Source organism: Stegodyphus dumicola, chromosome X2 (genome assembly GCF_044657685.1).
Source record: "Stegodyphus dumicola isolate Sdum_Otavi_A_Nest chromosome X2, ASM4465768v1".
NCBI lineage: Eukaryota > Metazoa > Arthropoda > Arachnida > Araneae > Eresidae > Stegodyphus > Stegodyphus dumicola.
In genome coordinates, this window is record NC_140781.1 from 60,527,538 (window position 1) to 60,550,151 (window position 22,614).

General features: G+C 32.7%; 1 protein-coding gene across 2 annotated transcripts in view; it reads left to right on the top strand.

Moving 5' to 3' along the window:
* Positions 1–22,614, top strand: part of LOC118188874 (synaptic vesicular amine transporter-like) — a 150,036-nt gene that overhangs the window by 97,508 nt on the left and 29,914 nt on the right. For both annotated transcript variants that reach the window (XM_085809873.1, XM_085809874.1), the window contains exon 13: positions 20,074–20,137. In XM_085809873.1, coding sequence (XP_085665999.1) covers positions 20,074–20,137 — 64 coding nt within the window. The remainder of the gene's footprint in view (positions 1–20,073; positions 20,138–22,614) is intronic.

A 22,614-nucleotide genomic window follows, 5' to 3' on the forward strand; every position in this document is an offset into this window, starting at 1 on the left:
AATAAAAATAATGTTATTATCAATGAAAAACCTTCATGAGGAAAAGTAAATCCATGTAAAAGCATTTTTCGATTCTTGATAGCATGAGTGGAAAAGATGGAGTGCAATTTTATTAGGTTAAGAAGAAAATATTAATATTTACTGAGTTAAGCGAATTATCTTCTTCGAAAGTAGTAACTATATCTTTCAATAGAGGGCGACACTAATCACAAAAGCAGTTCATTTTTTCAGACAAGCGCAAACGTGAATTAGTTTTAATGAAAGGCAATAAGCTTAAATTCCTGGAAATTATTAGTAGAACGAGTTACGAAAAGATATTATAGCTACAACTCAGCGTTGTGATTTGTTCACCTTTCGAAGACAATCTTCTAAACTGAATTTCAAAATCAGCCTTTGAAATATAGAATTCAAACAAAAGCAAAACACTTCATTAAACTACAAAATTTAAATTCTAAATAATGTTTTAGATGTAATTTCCCAATTCATTTAGATGTATGACTTGCGAAATATAATTTATGACTTACGAAATCAAGTTCGAATCAGGATAAAATTTTTGAAAATTCTGGGGAACGTTAAGGATGTAATGTAGTTTTCATTCTGAATTCCTTCTATTCTGAATAAATTTATTTGTAAGTTAGATAAAGTATTGTAAAACTGTATACAATATGACACATTTAATAGCTTTCTTTTTATTTGTTTAAGAGCCTTTAAAATATATTTTGGTGATTTTCTGTTATTTCTGTCCTAAGAATAGTTGCGTGTTTGTAATTTATTTATTCGATTTTCGTCATTTCTATGATTAATCGATTTTGTCTGTTAGTGTATATGACACTCGGAAACTTGTTTAATTTTCCAAGTATTTCGTTGCCAGCTAAATATAATATTTCATGGAATAATTTGTTATCAAATAATTATCCTTCTCCAAATTTTTAATTCCCCCCCCCCGCATTTACGGTTAACGATTGTTTCAGAAAGTCATTCAATTCCATTTAAATTTTTTCCGATAATTTAATATCACTGTAATTAATCGACATGACAAAAAAAAAAAAAAAAAAAAAAACTGTTGTTTGTCTTGTTAAGCTAGTCTTGTGCAACTTGTTAAGCTTAAAAGTGTTACCTTTTTTGACTATGAAAACAAAGTGATCAGTTATCCCGGAGAGTGCGAGATTAGATTATGGCTCTCGAAATGTCCTACATCTTATAAATATTATTTGTATTACGTGAATATAGTTGATATGAATTTATTATTGCATTTCCACACGGTCATGAAGGTGTTTGCGGAATCAGGAATTTACCTAGTAATCAAACAATTATGCTTTCTAGGTGTACAATGTAGAGTACACGCGAAGTCTACAAAATGACTGGCTTCTGAAATAGTTTCTGGATTTCTATCCCAGCTGCGTTTCGTACTTGAAAAATTGACAATGAAAGAGATGTTGTCAGAACCTCAAGGAAGTTAGATTTCTGCTTCTACCCCACTTTTGAGGTACAGCCCCCTCTCCCCCTTTCTTTTCCTCTACCAAACCACACGAAAGGACTTTCGGCTCCCCACATATTTATAGTGCCCGCATACCGCAAAGACACTATTCATTTACAAAGCATCCACACTTTCTCCTGATTCGTACTCGGACCCTTCGGTACCATAGGTAGGCTCCAGTATACCATTTGACCGGCACATCGACACTGTTTTATAATTAATAAGATTTAATGGTATTTCGTAGTTTATCTCTCTGCCTCAACAAATAGATCAAGGGCTATAATTTTTTTTTTAATTTCGCGCATTTGAAAGATTCTTTTGACTATTTTTTATGTAAAAAGACGAAGTCAGTTGCAGTAATAAAGTTTGCCATCATTAGCATAATTAATTTTGTTGTTTTTTATTTTAGACTTTTAAACTAATAGCTTCACCGCATTTTCTTTTTTACTCTTTTTACATGTTGAAACTATGAATCTTGAACTTTTTTTAGCAAGAAGAAAAAATTTTCAAAATCCCTTTTTTTTAATTGTTTATCCTAAAAGTCAACAGAAAGTAATTAAGCATTTTAAAATAAATTTTCTTATCAATTACTTTAAAAATCGTAAAAACATTCAAATTTTAAAAAACCTTCTTTTATATGAAAATTTTACGATATTAAACATTTTATTTTTGTCGTTTCAAATAAATAATAGAACAACTCAAAACAAGCACACATTATGTCTCACTTTACCACTTTACGCTCCGCTCATGACAAAAAATAACATAAAATTGCCAGTTTGCCTAAACCATCCGGCAATAACTATAACCATTCCAGCTATAATTGTTAATGCAACCATTTGTATAGTTCCGAAGTCAAACAGATATGGATATAATAGAACAAAATCTCGAACTATCTAATTCAATGAAAAACTTCTAACGAAAAACAGAGAAAGGCAAACGTTATATGGAAAAAGAACTATATGGAAAAAGAACTGACAGTAACATATATTCGGTTTAGATACCTTTGTTTAAACTCCCGATATCTTTCTTATAGACTTTCGTGCTTTATGTCTGTTAAAATAAACTCTTAGCAACCGCCTCAATATCCATGTTCACTTCATAGATCAACCCGAGTTAACGTGATTTCTTGCAGCAAAAATTTTTTTATAATACTATAGTTCGTATTAAAAGGAGATAGCTACTGATGTCCGAAGCTACCACTTTAGATAGCTACTGATATCCGTATTACTGATGTCCGAAGCGTAGTTTTCCTAAGCATGTTTACTCTGTACAGTTCATTAAAATAAAGGTAAATTAGATTCAATACATTCTAATGTTAGAAAACGGTATATACAGTGCTCTGAGAAGTGCAGCACTTTTCAGTAACAAATTTTATAGTGCCGTGCATTTCATTTTTAGACACCCTTGTTTAAACTGCTGGCAATATTTCGAAAACAGTTAATTTTATAGCTATCATAAGACAGACTTTAAAATCAAAAGATTTAATCCTTCATTGTTAGCAGCCTCACCATTTTAAATGGTGGTGAGATTGGATTTTTATCGTAAAAATAAAATTAAATGAGCTGAATGTACATTTTGAAACTAAATTAATTATACTGCTTTCTTTCTTAATTTAGTTGGATTGCTTATAACACAAAATTCTTAATTACTTTCTTGGAATTGATGGAAGCAGTGCGATAAAAATTATGTATTAAAGAAACCTAATTAAGGTAAGGTAAAATACTATTAAATCAATTAATTCCTTTTTAAAAAAATTTGCTGATTTTTCCGATGTCAAATGAAATCTAAAAGGCTTCATCCTGACTGAAAAGCTACTTACAAAAGATGATTGCTGGAAATTAGGTAGTCGGCCGCATAGAATGAAAATAAGAAGAAGGTAGTATTTTTAAATTATTATACATAGTGTTACTAAAGTTTAGATACTTTAAATATGGTATTTTAAATATGGTATTTTAAATGATGCTATTGGACGTGTTCAAAAGTTTAATATTTACATTCAAAACTTCTTTTTTTAAATGAATTACTGACTTTTCATAGTTAATTATTCTCTTGAGACGAGTGCCTCTAAGATTTTCCAGAAACAGTTCACATTATATGGTATAAACGTTTTCTGGAAGACCATACACAGTAATTAAAGCAGTCCTTAAAGTAAATAAATAGAGCTTAAATGAATTCAAATGGGAAAACATTCAATATCTTTTATTTTATAAAAGCTCAAGAATAACATTATTTTAAAAATTTATTACTATATTATCGGTGTTGCATATAACAGCAAAATTTTAAAAAGAAAGGTAGCAAGCTTTTACAGAAAACTTTGACATTTAACGAAATAATGGATTTAGAATCTATTGTATCGTTTAAAGAAATTATCAGCTTAACTGAAAACGTCCGAGTTTTCTGAAGCTATATTTGTTTAAATATACTGTTGTAATAAACCCCATTTTTACATACAAACTTATATATATACAGTGAAACCTCGTTACAACAATATTTTAGGGACCAAATAAATATATTGTTGTAGAGAGGCATATTGTTATATCGAGGGCCCGCATATTTTGAGCATTTAATAAGAGTTTTTTTGTATTATTATTAGTTTAAGGTGCATAACATACTACTTGTAAGTCTATATTTAGAAGAAATTAATTTGTAAAATACTAATAATAGTGGTTTAAATACTAAAAAAATAAATAAATAAGATAAATTCAGAAAATAAGCACAGAAATATTCACATACCTGAAAACACTTTTTATTGAAAATAATCCAATATTTTTGTTTGTTTATTGATTTTTTTAAATGTTAAGTTCACCAATACTGTATGCATTGAGTCTAGTGCACGAAACTGTTCTTCATTTGTCGACGGAAGGCTTGAAAAAAATGTCCGTAGAGAATTCACAGATTGAAGAGCTTCCTGAGATGACAATAAGGACTGCGATGGACCTGTATTATCATCATCATCAATATCATCATCATCTTCATCATTGTTTCCTATCTCATCAGTAATTTCAGAGAGAATATCTTCATCAGTAACTCCTGCGAAAACCATAAGATCATCATCTGCTGTTAAATAGTCTTCTATACTAATTCCAAACTTTTTACCGCTTGTTTCCTCAAGTTGGGATACGGATTTTTTGATGTGCAAAACACATTCTTGATCAGCTGAGAGATCATTGTCTATGGAATTTTCATCATTATCAGATTTCTTATCTTCCATAACACAAAGACCGGCCTTTTTCCAGCAATTCCGAATAGTTTTTTCTGTTACTTCCCACCAACTTCCAGCAATATTATCACACGCTTCCTTGACATTTACAGCTTTGAAAGGGTCTTCTACTTTATTTTCAAAGTTTACAAGTATGGAGTCCACCAACCGTTTTCTGTAATATCCTTTGAAGCACTTAATTATGCCCATATCAAGAGGCTGTAAAATTGAAGTGCAATTGGCAGGGAAAAAAGCGATTTCAATATTTTGTAGCTTTGGAAATGACGTGTGAGCACCGCAGTTATCTATCAACAAAACGATTTTTTTTCTTTCTCTTCTTCATTTCATTGTCTAACTTCTGTAACCATTCGGAAAAAAATTTAGACGTCATCCAAGCCTTCTTATTTGCTTTATACTCCACGGGAAGACTTTTCACGTTCTTAAAGCACCTTGGCTTCAATGATTTACCAATGACGAGAGGTTGTATTCTATGCATTCCTGTGCTATTTGTACACAGAAGAACAGTCAGTCTCTGCTTTGATTTCTTCCCTCCATAACACTTTTCACCCTTGAATGCCAATGTTCGATCGGTTAGGAGTTAGAAAAACAGCCCAGCTTCATCTGCATTATAAATGTCTTCTGGAGCATACTTTTCTAAGATTTCTTTCATCTTGTTTTGCCGCCATTCATTTGCGTCGTTTATCGGGGCTGACTTTTTCTCTTCGTGAACTTCTTGGAAAGTTATTCCATGACGATCTCGAAAACGCATTAACCAACTATTGCTAGCTTTGAAAGTTTCGTTCCCTAGCATTGCTGCAAATTTCCGTGCTTTTGCACATAATAAAAGGCCATTTATTGGGACATTTGTTGCTCTCATCTCTTGAAACCATTTTAAAACAGCAGCATCAATGTTTTCATTTGTCGCAACTTTCAGTCATTTTCGCTCTGGGTTAATTTCATTTGAAGTTACAGCATCTTCGATTTGCTTTCTCTTCTTTAGGAACGTTGCAACTGTAGATTGCGATAATCCATGTTTCTTAGTTAATTAATCTGCTTCATTCCCTCATCAATATCATTGATAACGTTCTGTTTATCCCGAAAAGATAGTTGCTTTCGCCCTGCCATCTTAGGGAACAATATCGCGTGAAAGAAAAAAAAGTTTAAACCAAATGTTTCGCGCAGAACTCAAAATCGTTAAAGACTATAAAACAACCTTTGAACTCACTTTTCAGTACGTCACTTAACAACACCCCGCCTCCATCTCCCCCTGTTCCTCTAACAAAGGGCACTTGTTCTGTGACAAGGTGACCAGACTGGTCTAGATGTTCTTAAACCTTATCACAATTCCAAAGCTTACTGGGAGCTACATTTACACTTCACCCCCCTCACCCACTCCAATTCCCAAAAGGGGAATCTGTTTTGAAATCTGAACAATAGCTATTTATTCAGGTTGAATATCCACAATTATTGTTGAATATCCACAATGAGTCTTAATAGACGGAAAAAATAACAAAAGAAAACGAAAAAAAAAAAAAAAAAAAGTATTTGAAAATCAAAATATTATTATAAAGGGAGAAAATAATACTGAAATTTAGATTGAAAAAATCGTTTTACAGAGGTTTATTGTTCTAGAGAATATAGCAATATTGAGGGGAGATTAACATTAGTTTATATGCAAAATCACCGGGACCACAAAACATTATTGTAGTAGAGGGAGTTATTGTTGTATCGGGTATCGTTGTAGCGAGAGTTTACTGTATATACATTGTTTTTTACTCATTTGGTAAAAAAAGCTGGCAAAGTTCTAAGGAATTTTCTCTTTTCTGTCCCTCGTGTCTTAGTAATGAAAGTGGAAGCACGTTCGGATAGTAAATGGAAAGTCCGGAGCCCAGCGGAAGCATAGCTCGTTTAACCGCATTTCCTGTTCCAAAAGATTCTACATCGCACTACGCGTGGCGCTCGCCCAAAATATGTTGGACGATAATTCGTCACCACATGGATTTGGAGACTGCGTCCGTCTCCTTCCTAGTTGCTCATTAGGTGAGGAAGAATGCAAGAAATTTTTGTCTTGATCGATATAAGGGTTAGTGACGATAATTGCCGTACCGATGGGCCAGGGTGCGAATCCCAGAGAAAGCATAGATGTTTGTAAGTGTACAGTGTCCGTGCGGCATGGGTGCATTTAGAATACCGGCAACTAGAATGCTCCCTTGCTTATTTTGATGGCAGGGGAAGAGGGATGGGAGGCTTTCGGACCGTTCCGCTGGGTACTCTCTGTCACGACCTGCATAGACTTGCACAGTCAGCGCTGCGGGTGATGAAACAATGGTAAATGTTCTGATGTTTCGTCCACTTCTATCTGTATCTTTTTTATGCATTTCTCCCTGTTGAAAACAACTATGATATTTATGTTTGATTATTATCCATCAGTTTAATGGAAACAAAGAATTAAACTTATTTATCTCATGAAATATTTTTCTCACAGCCGGCCTTTTTATGCATAGCATTAACAAGCAGTTTTATATACGTAAGTAAAGGTATCAGTTGGAAGGATAACAAAACGCCGCCATTGGTCATACAAGCTTAGAACGGCCGCACTAACCGTACAGATCCTAACCACTTAACAGTTTAATGATATCCAGTTTTATGCAAAGCCAAGGTTTAAAAAATATATATCTTTCTCTTGCCCACTAAAGTTTAACGTGCCATACCTTTTCTCACCAGGCATAGTATTGTTATGTGGAAGCAATTCTTTTCTGATGCTGAGGCCATCTTTTCCTCTTCGTATACAGAACAACATTTGTTAAAGCCTGTTTTAACAAGCGTTGTCTTGGCGCTTATCTGAAGGCTGTGATGCATGCTATCATGTAATGCCACCGACCAGCACAGAAATTCCAGTAATGCTCTTCGTACAACACAGTTTGAAGAACTCTCGAATATGTAATTATAATTCTTCCGTTTAGAATGTAAACTAAAAGAATTGCAGGAGATACATTCGCATTCAGAAGTAAAACTGCTGTAAAATTTATTTTGAATGAATCAATGGGAAATCCGCTTTTCCGAGTCATTCGACAGTTCAAGTGCAAGAATTAGTTCTTGACAGCCATGGCAATAATACTTCTGCTCAGAGTTTAATTAATTAAAATAACATACTTACATTAAGCTCATGGTAAAAGCTCTTGCTTTAATAACAGCGTGCTTTTCTGCTCAAAAGTGCCATTTACCTATGAGAAGCAATTTATTTCTCAATACTGGATGATACAGCGTTTTCAAAACCTAATTCTGATTAAAAGATTCTAAATTATATAGAATAACTATATTTTTGTTGGGAAGATCTTGGTTTAGAATAGTGTAATTTTTTATTAAACTTGTAGTAATTTTATAGTTCGCGAAAAACATGCACAAGTGAGCAAATTTATTTCTTAAAGTTTAGAAAATACAACAGATTGCCCATCTGAATTAAAAAAAAACCTGTAGAATGAGATTTATAAAGTGTAGTAAAAGATTGGGTTATTTAGATTGTGGCAAAACAATAAAAGGCTATCTGTGTCAGGAAGAGGGATGCTTTCTTGGAGGACTTTCTAAGGGAAATTGGCTAATGTTCCGTTACACATTGGATCTTTAATTATTCGTTATTTATCGGCTTGTGGTGTTGATTTTCGGTTTGCCTCTTGTTGAAGTGTTTCAAGCTCTAGATGATTTACGTTATCGTATTATTAATTTTCATACTATTTACTAAATAATTTTGAATTTTATTTATTAAATATAATTTCATCTTGGGCTGGACCAGAAACATGGTTTTGTGATTTTTATTACTTTTGAGTCCTGATGACAAACAGAGGGACAGATTATTATTCTACAATATTATTTACATTTTTACATTCTTAATTCGAATTATTATGGTTCATTTTGGGTTATAAATTTTGAAACAAAAATAAAAACGTACTTTATACTTGCATTCCACGAGAAAGCGAATTTGATTTAAGTTTCTAACATATTTTCATGAAATTCTTAATACTTTACATTATTCAGCAGTAGGCGCGCTTTTAGTGAGGTTTTTGGTTTTATTTCCTTTCTGTTTTACATCTGAATTCTCTATATATGCATCTGAATTCTCTCTATATATTCTCTATGTATGAATTCTCTATATATTCTTTCAACATTTTAATCATAAGTTGACTGCATTGCTTATTTATTTCCTGACATCTCTATATTTTTTAATGATCCAATATTTACTGTTTCATTTAATTTGGTTCGTTTCTACGGTAGCAAAACTTAAATATTACGCATGTTAAGGAATAATAGCAATGAAAATAATGATTCTCTGATATTTATTAAGAAGTGGGAGAGAGATGTTTACTGCTTTCATTCTGGATAGTGAGGAATTTCGAAACAGCCACGACTTTTGTGTTTAGATATGATAGATTCTATAGAGTATTAACTGTATAGTATTACAGACCTATTAGGCTAACAAGGAAATTGACATTGCGTTTGAAATAATATAAGTCTTAAAAAGGTTTTAAATGATCTTTTCGTTCGCGCTTGAAAAGAAGAAAAAAAAAAAAAAAAAAAAAGGGCGCAACTTGTGCATAAAAATAAACTACGCCAGTCATGGGTATTTAAAATAACAAAATTTAAAGTTCAAATTAATGGTATAGTCGGAGACTACACAAATTGGCCTACTTGGCACGTATCACTGTCAGCTAGCAGAATGTTAAACGTCGAGTTAAATACATTTTAATCTAATTTGCATTCTGTAGAGGATTACGGAAACGAGAAGTTATAGTACAGGTTTAAATCATAATAATTGGTCAGTTAACATAAAATATTTCTACCATTCTTTGAGCAATTAATAAAAAACTATTAATTATATAAGTTCAATTTCAATCCAGTGCTTTTACTTTCTAATTTAATGTTTATTTATTAAAATCAACTTTTTTGGGTAATACCATATTTCATGAAGATTCAGACTCGAATGAAGTTAAATTATTTTTATACAAAACTAAGCAGAAATAAATAAAAAAGCGTACATCAATCAATACAAAGACATGCATGGTTATTTAATTACAAATACATGAATACAATTTTTAGAATACAGAACACAGCGCAGAACATGATCCTTGTTATTACTGTATTAAGGCGAAGCATATATGAACGTTTTACAATTTATTGACGTTATTAATTAACCTTTCCAGTTAACATTTAAAACCTTTCTTCTTAAAAGCAATTTTATGGCAGCAGAGGTTGTACATTAGATTTAAAAGATCAGACGATGCGGATTTTGTTTTATCTAAATATACTGTCATTATTGCATCAAGAGGTTATCTCGAAAAAGTGGAATAAAATTTAAATTAAATTTTTTTAACATCTAAATTCAGATTTTATTGTTTTTAATATTATAGTAAAAGTCGGGTTAGAAGAGAAATCAGATTTCAGCAAAATAGGAAATTGTTCTCATTCCACGCAGCATAAAATGTCTCTTTTAACTTCCAAAGATTGTGTTGGCATTTGGCTATAACATTTAGATATTTCAGATTCAAATCTTTCTTCTGGAATGCGTGTAGAAAACATATCTTACAGGCAGCAAGTACTTAGTAACTACAGTTGATTATCAAGGGGTTTGCAAAACCAAATGCAGCATAAGACTTTCGAAGCATATTTTATTTCCTGAAATAAAGGTGCAAATGATCATTAAAATTATCAGTTAGTTATATTGTGAATAACAACGTTAAATGTATCATATGTTACATTAATTAGAGATAGGATTAGAAAACGAAATGATGATACAAGTAATCAAGAAATTCTTATATTGCTTTTAAATCCTGTCAGTTAGGAAATGACTGTTTTTGTCTGAAAGACAAACTGAAGGTCTTGTGAATCTTCGAAAGACAATACTTTTTTGAATTAAAACCGGGAAGGTTGAAGTCATAGACATTTCTATAGTCAATATCAGCTTCAGTATTTTTTTTTAGTCCAAAGGGGCTTTGCCCCTGAAGGACTATTGTTTTGGTTTTGCGATTTTGCGTCGATTCACTACAAATGGCGACTCACTTTTCAAACTGTTGCCGCAAAGTATTATCGCCCTGTGTTATATTTAAAGAAATTAAATAATGAAAAGTCTGCATAAATGTATGTATATTTCTCGCATTGTGATAAAACAACAGTACATAGAGCCATCGAATTTTTGAATGACGTAATCCTCCTACGAATATGGGCATGTGGAAGACCAAATTTGAAATTTGGAATTTATTTTATTATTGATTTCATATTTTGCAAAAGAGCCCACCAGCGGCCGAGCGATAAAGTCGCTGAACACTGGTAGTTCGGTCCGAGGTTCGAATCCCGCGAACGGGCTGGCTGCATGGGTGTTTTCGTGGTTTTCCCCATGTGTAACGTGTACACGAGCCAGTTTGCCTTAGAAAGTCCTCCACAAAGGCATCCCTCCTCTTAGGCAGATAGCCCTCGAGGCTTTGCCATAATACACACACACACATATTTTGTAAAACTTTAACGAATTTTTGAGTAAAGCGAGCGATGGGAACACTCTACCGGGGGGGGGGGGAAGAAACCTTTGTTATCTCCATCGCGTGAGTCTCTGTATCGGAAATTCTAAAGGTATGCTCATTTTAAAACTATTTTGCGATATTGCTGTTGAACTGAATTTTATGGTTTAAATGCGATGGACGTCATATTTAATAAATAAATGTAACACAAAAAATGTTAAAAAATGTCCCTTTGGACATAATTTATAATTCGAAACATTTCAGTTTTTCTTTCTTCTCCCCCCCCCTTTTTTTTTTTTTTTTTTTGTAAAATTGAGCTGCATATTTCACATTGAAGGGATACAAGTTTATGTCAGATTTCAGGTGTTAAGGTGTAATCTAAAAAAGGGCACTTTGTAAGGTTTTCGATTTTGACGAGTTCCGCCCCAGCTTTGATGAAATCTTGCCGTATTTATCAGAATGCTTCTTATCCCTTTTTTTCTCTCACCAACGTATTGAGGGGAATTTCGGTTCGACAATTCGGTTCTTTTTTTTTTTTTTTTTTTTTTTAAATATTTTAAATAGCCTTATGCCACAGAGTCATTATGTAGGCTTTCACTCTTTAAGTAAACTTCTTAAACTAGACTAAGATTGTCAGGAAATAACAACCGAATCAGAAGACGATTTAAGCAAATTTTTTATTTAAAACTTTAAATTGAAGAGATGCACTGCTTTGCTTAAAGTTTAAATCTCCATAGCTTGCAGGATTTAGTGTAACAAACTTAAAATTCAAAGTAACCCGCGGTTAGAAATATGCTATAAATAAACCTAACAATTATTGGTTCAAATTTCTAATTAATTGCGCTAGTGATTTGGTAAGCAAAATGGCTAACGCTGGATAACGTAAGTAGCACAGCTTGCGAAGTAATAATACTACTGTCAAAGCTCTGCCCTAGATGGGATAGTTGTTAGCGACGTGACTACCGTACTGAAGGACTCGGTTTCGAATTTCGGAGAAGGCATGGATGCTTGTAAGCGTAAAGTGTCTGTGCCGCAAGAGAGCACTCACATACACTGCGAGCCGAAATCCTCTGGAGATGTTGATGGCAGTGGCCCCCTCAGAATTTCATCGGGGCGGAAACTTAACAGTTACAAAGACCTGGAGATACCTAATTTGCTTACTTGAATGCACAGGTGTCGGCATTGCTTCAACCTGTACCTGCCAAAAGCTATCTGTCTTACTTCGAAGAACTCTGTTCATGAAAGCCAGTTTCTCATTATTTACTACCTGGTGAGAGCTAACGAAAAGCAGAACTATCAATACAGTCCAAATAAAAGCATAATTGCTTAATCAACATAAGATACACTACAGCTATACACTATAGCTTCTTTGGTATTCAAATTTGGACCAATGTTTATGGCAGCCTGTTATACAACTACAATACCAGCATGATGGCACTGCTGTTTATACAGCTACCTTATCGACTACATTTAAGGTTCGATACACGCAAATATCAGAAAACATAATCGGAAGCTAATATTCTGTGAAAACGACACGAAGTTGCGCTGTACTTTTGAGGCAGATACTTTAACTTCAAAAATTATGTTCATATAAAGTATCCGTATCTTCGCTCATGAGCCATTACTGCGACCGATGTTTGAAATGAGATTTATGACCAAGCACAGCCGTTTTAGCAACGAGAAAAGAATACATCCCCACATGATGATGATACGATAGGAGGTGTATTCAACAAGCATGACGGAAAGCGGGAGAATACCATAAAATATTTTTTCGAAATATGTGCCCTCTCGTTATTTTAATTTAAACACTTTTTCTACACGATATCGGGGAGGGCGAGAAAGAGGAGGAAGAAACACGAGTTCATTTCCCCATGCGTAAACGAACGTGAGTTTAACGAAATGGAAATGATTTTCTTTCTCGTCGATGCGGATTGAAATGTTACACTACGAAAGAAAAACTGTGCTGAGTTTTTACAGGCATACCATGATTACCATTTCACTTCTGAAACCAAGAGAGAACTCTATCAGTTGATGAGTTGAGGAAGTATCAACTTCCAAACTTGAATGTTACAGAATATTCTAACTGTAAACGAGGAAGGAAATAAAAGGGGAAATTCCGTGTGGAGTTTGGGTTCTGGTGAAAGATTGGGAGTGATTGATGATGTGATGTCAGCAATTACGTAAGAGTTGGTAATCGTTCGGAAAAGGAGAGGGAAATTGCTGAAGAATGTAAGAGGTGTTCTTAATTCCCATTCTACTAATAAAAGAAAGCACGTTTGTATGAACAAGATTTAATGATTAGAATTTATCAAGCTAAGCATTTCATTTCCTAGCAAAGTTTATTAATTAATCAAAACTTGTAGCGTTTCTGGAATAATCATTATAACAGCCAATATACATACTTGTTTATGTATATTTTGCTATGCTGCCAGTGCAATTAATATATATAAATATAGCGATCTTTCAGAACATTATTATATCTATAAAATTATATGCCAAAGGAAATTATTTTATGCTAACGAACCAATATAAAAAGAATATATCTGTATTACTGCTATGTTGGCATGGACCGCCTTTTCGATTGGATCAACAGATACATTACTTGCAATGATGTTGAGTGATTCTTATGATAGTTTTAGGCAAAGAAATAGATTTATATATGATAAAATGTACTATTAGAAAAATTTTAAAAATAAAGAAAAACTTCTTTAAGGAGTTCAGATTCTTGAATGTAACGTGTGTAACATTTGGAATGAAAGTATTTATTTCTATATTTTAATTAACTTTGTACGCCTATAATAATTAAATCACGTGCAAGGTTATTATTTTAAATTAACCAGTTTATATGATTTCGGGATTTACTACAGTTTATCCTTTCCGTATTCCTCATCGAAATGCAAATGTGATAGCCAGTAGTTAAACTGAGGTTTTTAATATAGAACGTATTTCTGGCGTTAACGTTACGTGTTAGTTTCTTCTCTGCTCTGATAGTTGTAATTATACGGCTCTGCGTTATATCGCTGCCGATATTTTGATTTAGACTCTTCTGTGGAGTTACTGAAGCAGCTTCTAGTAAATATCTAATTCCGTAGTCTTTGACAACTGTTCCACATTTAACTCAAATTTGTCTATTTCATCACCAAGAGTTGTGCTGATAGCACCAGACTGTGTTTTAAATTCTAACCTTCTGATAGTTTTGCAATTGTTTCAGACCTAGCGATAAGTCGCTTTGTAGAAATATTAAGTTGTTTCGAAGCAGGAGACATGAAACATGAGCAATGTCCTCGCCGGGACTCGAACCTCGGACCTCTCGAATACGCCGACTGCGCTGGACATTACACTACGAAGGCATACTAAGAAGGCGGGAGAAATATCTTATATACTCCTCCTTTTACAGGGCAGCTGGGGATTAGGGGATTCAGTCGCCAAATCTTGGTGGTGGAGAATCATCATCCACCACCTTTTTTAGTTCGGACGCCTTTGTAGAGACCTTAGGTTATTTCGAAGTAAGAGGAACGAAAAATAAGAAATGTCCTTGCCGGGACTCGAACCTCGGACCTCTCGAATACGCTTCGAGTGTGCTGGCCATTACACCGCGAAGGCATGTTAAGAAGGCGGAAGAAATACCGTATAGCTTCTGCTATAAGATGTAGTGATAAGTCGCTGTTAGGATTTTGGGATAATTAACATGAACAGATCAAGTACAAACCTACAAATGCTTGGCTAATAACAAACGAAACGTTAATTTTTATATTTCACAGCTGGTGGAGTAAAAGTACTATTACTGACTTTTATAAAAGAAGGCAGTAAATAACTTTAAAACCCAATAGTATTTATAAAGGATAGATGTCCAAAAATTTATACTTAATTTTATATGGAGTTTACCATTGATTTAACAGACTTAGAGCAGGTGAGCATCGAATTCCATCAAGAAAAAAGTCACAGTTCTGAAACTACTCCGCAGTGGCATCTTTCTCATCGTCACTGTAGTTCTAACATGAAACGGGCAAGCGTTGCTACAATGTTTAAAGCAAACGAATAAATAAAATAACGAAAAATAACAACTATGAATGAAATTTAATGCTGTGAATGGGAAAGAAGTTGAAATCCGCATTACTAAAAAACAGTTTGAGATACCTGAGCCTTGCGTAGGACTGTGCTGTCATGCGCAACCGTAGGCAAGGCAGCACTTTTCTGTTGAGTTTGTAGCAGAGTTTTCCCTTTATAGCCAGTTGAATCAGCAAGCTACTACATGGCAAATAATCAACGAGCAACACCCAGCCTCTTTTTCATACCCTAAATTGGCTCTGGCAATATCTTTCCAGTAGATTTTCGTGCTCCGAACTTGTGGCTCGGTCAGCTCTTTTATGTTCTTACACAACGCATTTTTATTCCTTTTACGGATCGTAATGATAAATCAGCTTCTCATCTGCTATGATTAGTTGAAAATAAAAATTGTCTTCATCAATCTTCACCATAAAGAGCAGTTCTTGAGAAAAGTCAATGTAGCTTTCATTCATTGATGGCATTAGCATTACAAGTACTCCTCTGATGCTTACCTTCAGTATATCCAATATTTATGTAACATTTTCCGCAATTTATCTCAACATCATTATCCGTTTTCTGCAGCTTGAGAGACAGTCACCTTGATTTTACATTACAGGTTCCACAGCTTCCGTCCATATTTCTTCAGTTTCCACATTCGCACCCTTGTACAGGCTCATCTTTGAGTGACAGCTAAAATATAACATTCTATCTTTGTTAGCGACATAAGAAGGTGCAATATTATTATAAACAAATTATTATTATGATAGAAGTTCATAAATATTTGAAATTATTACGCCAGTTACTAAAAGATATTTCATGTTTTGGATATTCACATGCATCACATACTAACAACATTGCCCAAAAAGTAATAAATTACTTATGTCGTGGTCTGCACTCTGGGCGCGTATTCCAGAGGTCCGCAGTTCGATTCCTGGCGCTGGTAATATTTGCCCCTGGTAATATTTCATCTTGCCTGCTTCCAATTAAAACGTAATGTATGTACAGTGGCACCCGAACTAAAAAGGTGTTGGATGATGATTTTCCTCACCCAGGATTTGGCGATTGGGTCCCCTAAAATCCTCAGTCTCCCTTTAAAAGGAGAGTATATAATGTATTTCTCCCGCCTTCTTGGCATGTCTTCCTGGTGTGGTAGTCTGCACACTGGGCGCGTATTCCAGAAGTCCGTGGCTCGATTGCCGGCCGAAGGCTTTGCTAATTTTTCATCTTGCCTGCTTTCAAAAATTACCTAATATCTCTACACTTGTACAATTTAATAGTCAAGAAATAAGATGTAAGAGAAAGAAAAGTTTATTTTTATATTAAATTACATTTTAAATCTTGATTCAAATGGACGAATAACTGAACCTATATCTTCAGTGAGTGAATTGTATAGAAATAAACCTCAAATTTAGTTTTTTGTTTTTAAATTGTACATATATATATATATTTGCTATTTAAAAAAAATATTGAAAGTCATCAATATGTAATCGCAGATAGTTGACATATAGGGCATTTGTAAAACTGAACCCTCAAAAATAAGGTGTAAGAGAAAGAAACGAAGTTTATTTTTATGTTAAGTTTTAAATATTGGTTCAAATGAGAGAATAACTGAACCTCAATCTTCACTAAGTGAAACGTATAGAAATAATCCTCAGATTTAGTATTTCATTTTTGAATGACATATACATACAGTTACAGATTGTAGTATACATATATATATATAGCTTATCATTAGAAAACATTTTAATATCATCTCCAAGGAACAGAAATTAAATTAATACCATAAATTATTATAATAAGTAAAATGTTTTATACAGTATTTTAAATAGTATTTCTAAACTAATTAAAAATAATATTATACTAATTATATTATTATAAATACATGATATTATTATGAATACATTATATTATTATAAATATATTATATTATTATAAAATAATATATAATTATAAAATAATATAATACTAACTATATTATTATAATTAAATAATATAATGCTATATCTAATTTAAAATACTAATTAAAATATTGTATAAAAATTTATTAATTATAATAATTTAGGGTTTTAAATGAATTTTTGTTCCTTGGAGATGGTATTAAAAAGTTTTGTAATGATAAATTATATGTTTATTACTTTGCAGTTTTACCGCAAGTTATGGGATTATTAAATTACTCTTAATTACTTTATTTAGAATTTCAATTATAAAATATGTAATATACATTTATGTTATATATGCTAATACTGCATATATATGTATTAAGTTTGAAAGCATACTTTAGGGAGGACAAAGCCGTATGAGATTCATCTTAATTTATGTTTCTACTGTGCTTTGCGTTTTTAATATTTTGGAACATCTTTCATCTTTTACGTAATGATCTAGAGGTGTCTGGTTCCCACTTCATTTTGTCGTTGTCTGATAATCGTATTCCCATTTTGTAATTTTTTTCGCTCTAATTCTTGTTTTCGGTTTTTTATGTCATTTTGTGTAGAATTTGAATTCTTTATCCTCTTGAGAACATTATTTTTATATTAGATAGTCTATACCTTTTACGTCTGCATAATTTTAAATATAAAAAATGAAACAGTGGTAGTTTCCTCTGTATAATTCATATAGTATAAGAATTTAGTTCTGCAGCTTAGGTTTCATGTTTAATTTATACGAGAATAATTTCAGTCTGACGCCTACATCTATTTTGGAACATTTCTGCGTAATAAATAACACCCGCAGTTTTAAATTACAACGACTCTTGGGTATTTCCGGATATTCTCTGTGAAATAAAATGTTCTTTTGAATTTCTCCTAACAAATCCCTGTGTGCAAAAGAAAATGTTAATGAAGTCAGTCAGAACGAATATATCGCTCCGTGTTTCATTTTAAAATACTTTTTGATTAAAATAACAAAGTTATAATCTTCAGATGTAGATATTCGAATTAACTGCTCTAAAATTACTTCATCATATATTTAAATAATTTTCTTCAAGAAAATGATTGTGATTTCCCACTAAATAATATTTCATTTATAATTCTAAATCCTACAAAAATTATTTTAATCTTTAAGCCGAAGAGCATCTTTTTTAAAAACCTCTTCTAACGAATTTTTATGGATTTGTGCTTTAAAATCCTCAATGAAATTGAATAATTTCTTTTGCACCAAAATATTAGAAAAAATTACATTTTTAATTTAGTTTTACCGAGTTGGATGCCACAACTGATAAATTAGTAAATTCGCAGAGAAAGTTTTATTGACCGTTAAAGAATGTTGAGTTGTGGGAGTGATAACCCTGTAAATTAATGATGAGTTAGAATATTTTTTTTACTTTCTCAGTATGTTATAACACCATTGACGAAACATCACTCATTCACATCTGAAGATATTTATTAGAGTAGATCAAGGATTAAAATTTTTGTTAACTTTTCTTGCAACTTAAGGCAGAAAACCCATAAACTGCGAAACCCGAACTTGGGTCGAGTGCTGTTAACAGAATTCCCAAAAGAGTAGGATGGTGCCAACCCAGCTTGCTAGACAACGGAGGCCTCAATTCAGAAGTACAGACTCTTAGAAAAGAACTTTGTCATTCACCCCCCCGACACTGAGCCGGCAATCTAGGCTCGTTCAAACCTCAGGTGCACAGAAACTGCGAAGAGCAGAAGGCATCTGTAGACTCTGTGTTACTAGGCCGTTAATGTTACTTACTTGTATGGCCGAAGCCATTACCGTCCGGGACAGTATAGGCAGCCCTTCCTGGCAGTAGAACTTGCTTCGTGTTATTATGCCCCAGGGCCACGACTGTGATAGTGTAATACGAATACGAAGCTAGTATATATAACTCCAGGGCGTACATCGATGGTAAGACAAATCAGTTCTTTAAATTAAACTTAAAATCTTGGTTACATGATGAACAGGTGTCTGTCACTTAAAACGCAAGCAGGAATTAACGAAGTTCGTGTCTTCCAGTGACTATCAATTCAGACAAGAACAGCCATTACGCTATCACTACCGAAGATAATGGTACCGTTGCGCCAATTTCAGCTTGTAGCAGACCCTTGATACACTAATGTTGGAGGAGAAGGAGACGATCGAAATCGTTCTTCTGCTATACGCCTCGCTTTGCTACTCCAGCGAAAACACTGGTAAGACTGAAATATCACCGCGAGGTGCGAAAATCGTACCGGTAAAGAGCAATCGAAGCTAAAACGTAAGGATCGTCCTTATAACTGGATTAAAGATTTTTTGCATTATGTAAATACTTACGTCATGAGTATATATAAGATTCATATAACAAGGACGAAATTTGAAATTAAACACCGTTAAGAAATATTTATAATACGTATTACACTCCTTTTAAGATAGAAAAGACAAATAAAAAATAAATAGAAGACTTAAGGAGCTGTTACAAATTAAATTTAGGATTTTATTTTAGAAGCTATTTATCTTAAATATATGTCAAATGTTTAAGAAGGCTAGAATTCTTAACTTGACCTGGCTGAGTTATTCACTTCCAACTCTGTCAGCTCAAACTTGTCTTTAAGAAATGTTGGATGCTTGATTAGTCTTTAAGCTCAAGTTAGTCTTTAAGAAATATTAAAAAGCATTCTCTAGGAAATGCTGGATAAGTACAGCTTAAATATGGCTTAATTTTTAAATTGCTTAAATAGGTCTTTGTGGTTTAAATATGTCTTTAAGAATGTTGGATGTATACAACTTAAAAACGACTCAGCAAAGGTGGTTAATAAATGAATAAAGCTGCTGTACAATGTATGTTTTCCTATGCAGACTTTTAAAATTTAACGTAGTTGTGAATTGTGTTTTTACGATATCTGCAAATCATTTTTTCTCTTTTACAGATTCCATATTCTTCCCATATACTGCAACTTGTTATTCCTCATTTCGGATTGGGACTAGGAATTGGTAAGTTTTGTTCAGCTAATTCTTTTTGTACTTATAAGACAGATCACCGAGTTTTAAGCAAGATTAACATTAAAGCTAAAAATTATTTTCAGCATTGCATAATTTAATTTGTTGGACTAATAATTCTTAATGATATAAAAAAATGTTTTTCTCAAATAAAGCTGAAATATTCTGCTTCATTTAAGTTCTAAAACCAAAATACTACTTTAAGCAGTTTTTTTGCGGTCTTCTCAGATTTGAATCCGAAAAGAACGACTCAGCAATATTAGCATGGTCGGAAGTTTTTTTTTTTACCTAAAATTTAATATATAGAGTAGTTATTCAAATTAAAGTTCCTGGTTAAGATTTAATTTAACTAGTTAACTGATTAAGAATTTAATTACCTTTCTGCAATGGATCACAGTATGTTAATCTTCTAGTAAGCAACTAATGAGCAAAACATTATCTAATTTTCTGCATATCTTTATCATGCATATATCTGGAATTCAAACCTATATTATCTAGAATATATATATATATTTCAGATATGTAGAACTAAAAAGAACTAGTTTCTAAAGCTGCTCCTAAGGTGTTCTTGCTTTTTAATTATGGCTTTTTAATAATCTTTCCCTGAAAAACCAGGGACTGTAAGTATTCATAACGTCGACTCATGCATTCCACAATAGCATGGATTGCTATAATGACACTCTGCAAAATTTTGAAGCTTATATCACTGGAATTATGTTAACTGTATTTTCAGAGTTTATCTAAGAATGCTTAAAAGCAAAGCACACTCAGGCTCAGTTGAAAGCAACGTTCGAAATGAAGAAGGAAGTCGCACAATTTTATAAGACATCTGTTACCGTATTACGCTTGGATTACACAAATTCGTCCTGTTATAGCCATTTTTCTTTTCATTGAAAATTTCAGAAACTGTTTACGTTTAAAATTTTTTATCTAACATAGATTTTTCCTCGCGTACTTTGAAATCTGAATGTACTTTCTTCGCTGGTTCAGGAAAAGCGTTTTGATTTTGATTTCTCACGGATATGTCTGGCTCAAAGAAAAATCAACAAATAAATATTCTTTTTGCAATTTCAAATGGGCAACGGCTAATCTTGCTTCTGTTTATATTATTCTTCAGTTGTATATTTTATTTTTATGAATCCAAATGGTGGGTTTGATGTGTCTATGTTATGCTTTACAAGTAATTTAACTTAATATTAACTAAAAGGTAAGTAACTAAAGTTAAGCTAACTAAAATATGTTATTTTAACAAAGGGGATTTCTTATTTTGCTTTAATTCAGAATAAGCTTTTATACAAATGAACCTAACGCAAAATCAAAATAATTCTTCTGCAAGAAAATAAATAAAATAAATAAATAAATAAATAAAATAAAATAAAATAAAATAAAATAAATAAATAAAGGTGTTTGATTTAAGCAGGGTGGATAAGAAAAAGGAGTATTTTAAGCATTTTTATTTCATGCTTAAAATGTAGTGGTCTTCAAACTGCGTTCAAACATGTCCTTACATCCTTCTCAACTACAAATTTGATCGACAGCTTCCTAAAATATTAAACCTTCTTATTGTTTTGTTACTTTGGTGTATACTTGACGAGTTTAAAGATTGTACTTGTCGAGTTGAAAGAAATTAAATTTAAGAAAAGCTGGTGAGCTAAAATCGACAACTGATACCCCATTAGTTTCGTTTTCAAGAAAATAAAAATGTAAGTTTACTTCCTTTTATTTTCTTACCGAAAACTTTTTGTTGATAATATTATGTCACTTCCATCTTTTTCTATTTGAAATAAATTTCTAGCTTGCAAAAAAACTAAAAAGTAAATGACAGCGCGAGAACCATCGTTGAATGAAGTAACAGGAAAGAATAGGGCTTTCATCACTTGCTTTATCTATTGATTCTCAGCCTTAAAGCTATTCGAGATTCGAAAGGGAAATCATGTCTAGTGCTTAATTGCTTCCAGGAGTTAGTTATAATGAGGGCAAATCTTAAACCTCTTAAGGCTCGCAGTGGATTGGAAGCAGACTTGAACCTTTAGTAATCATAAAAGCAAATCCAAGAGAAAAAAAAATGATGCAGCAATCTTATATAATGATTAGTATATATATATATTGATTACGTCTTTTAAACCATGACGAAAATGGAATTAATGAGCAGCCGAATCGACTAGAAGGCGGGTCTCTTATAAATTGCGCTGCATATTTCCTGCATCTCAATACCGACGTGATTCAGGAATAGGATAATTAATTACTTGATTTCCTCACGTAGGTCTGAGGTGGAATATGAATTAAGGCATAGGCTAAGATTCCTGGATAAATTTAGAAACTACGCTTGCCTTATTAGATTAAATATTAATAAAGTGAGTATTTGCCAGGCTTATGACGCAGTTGATTAATGAAAATATGTTAGAATCTATAACTTTTCCCATAAGGAAAAAATAATAAATAACGAAATAAATAACTAAGTAATAAAAATA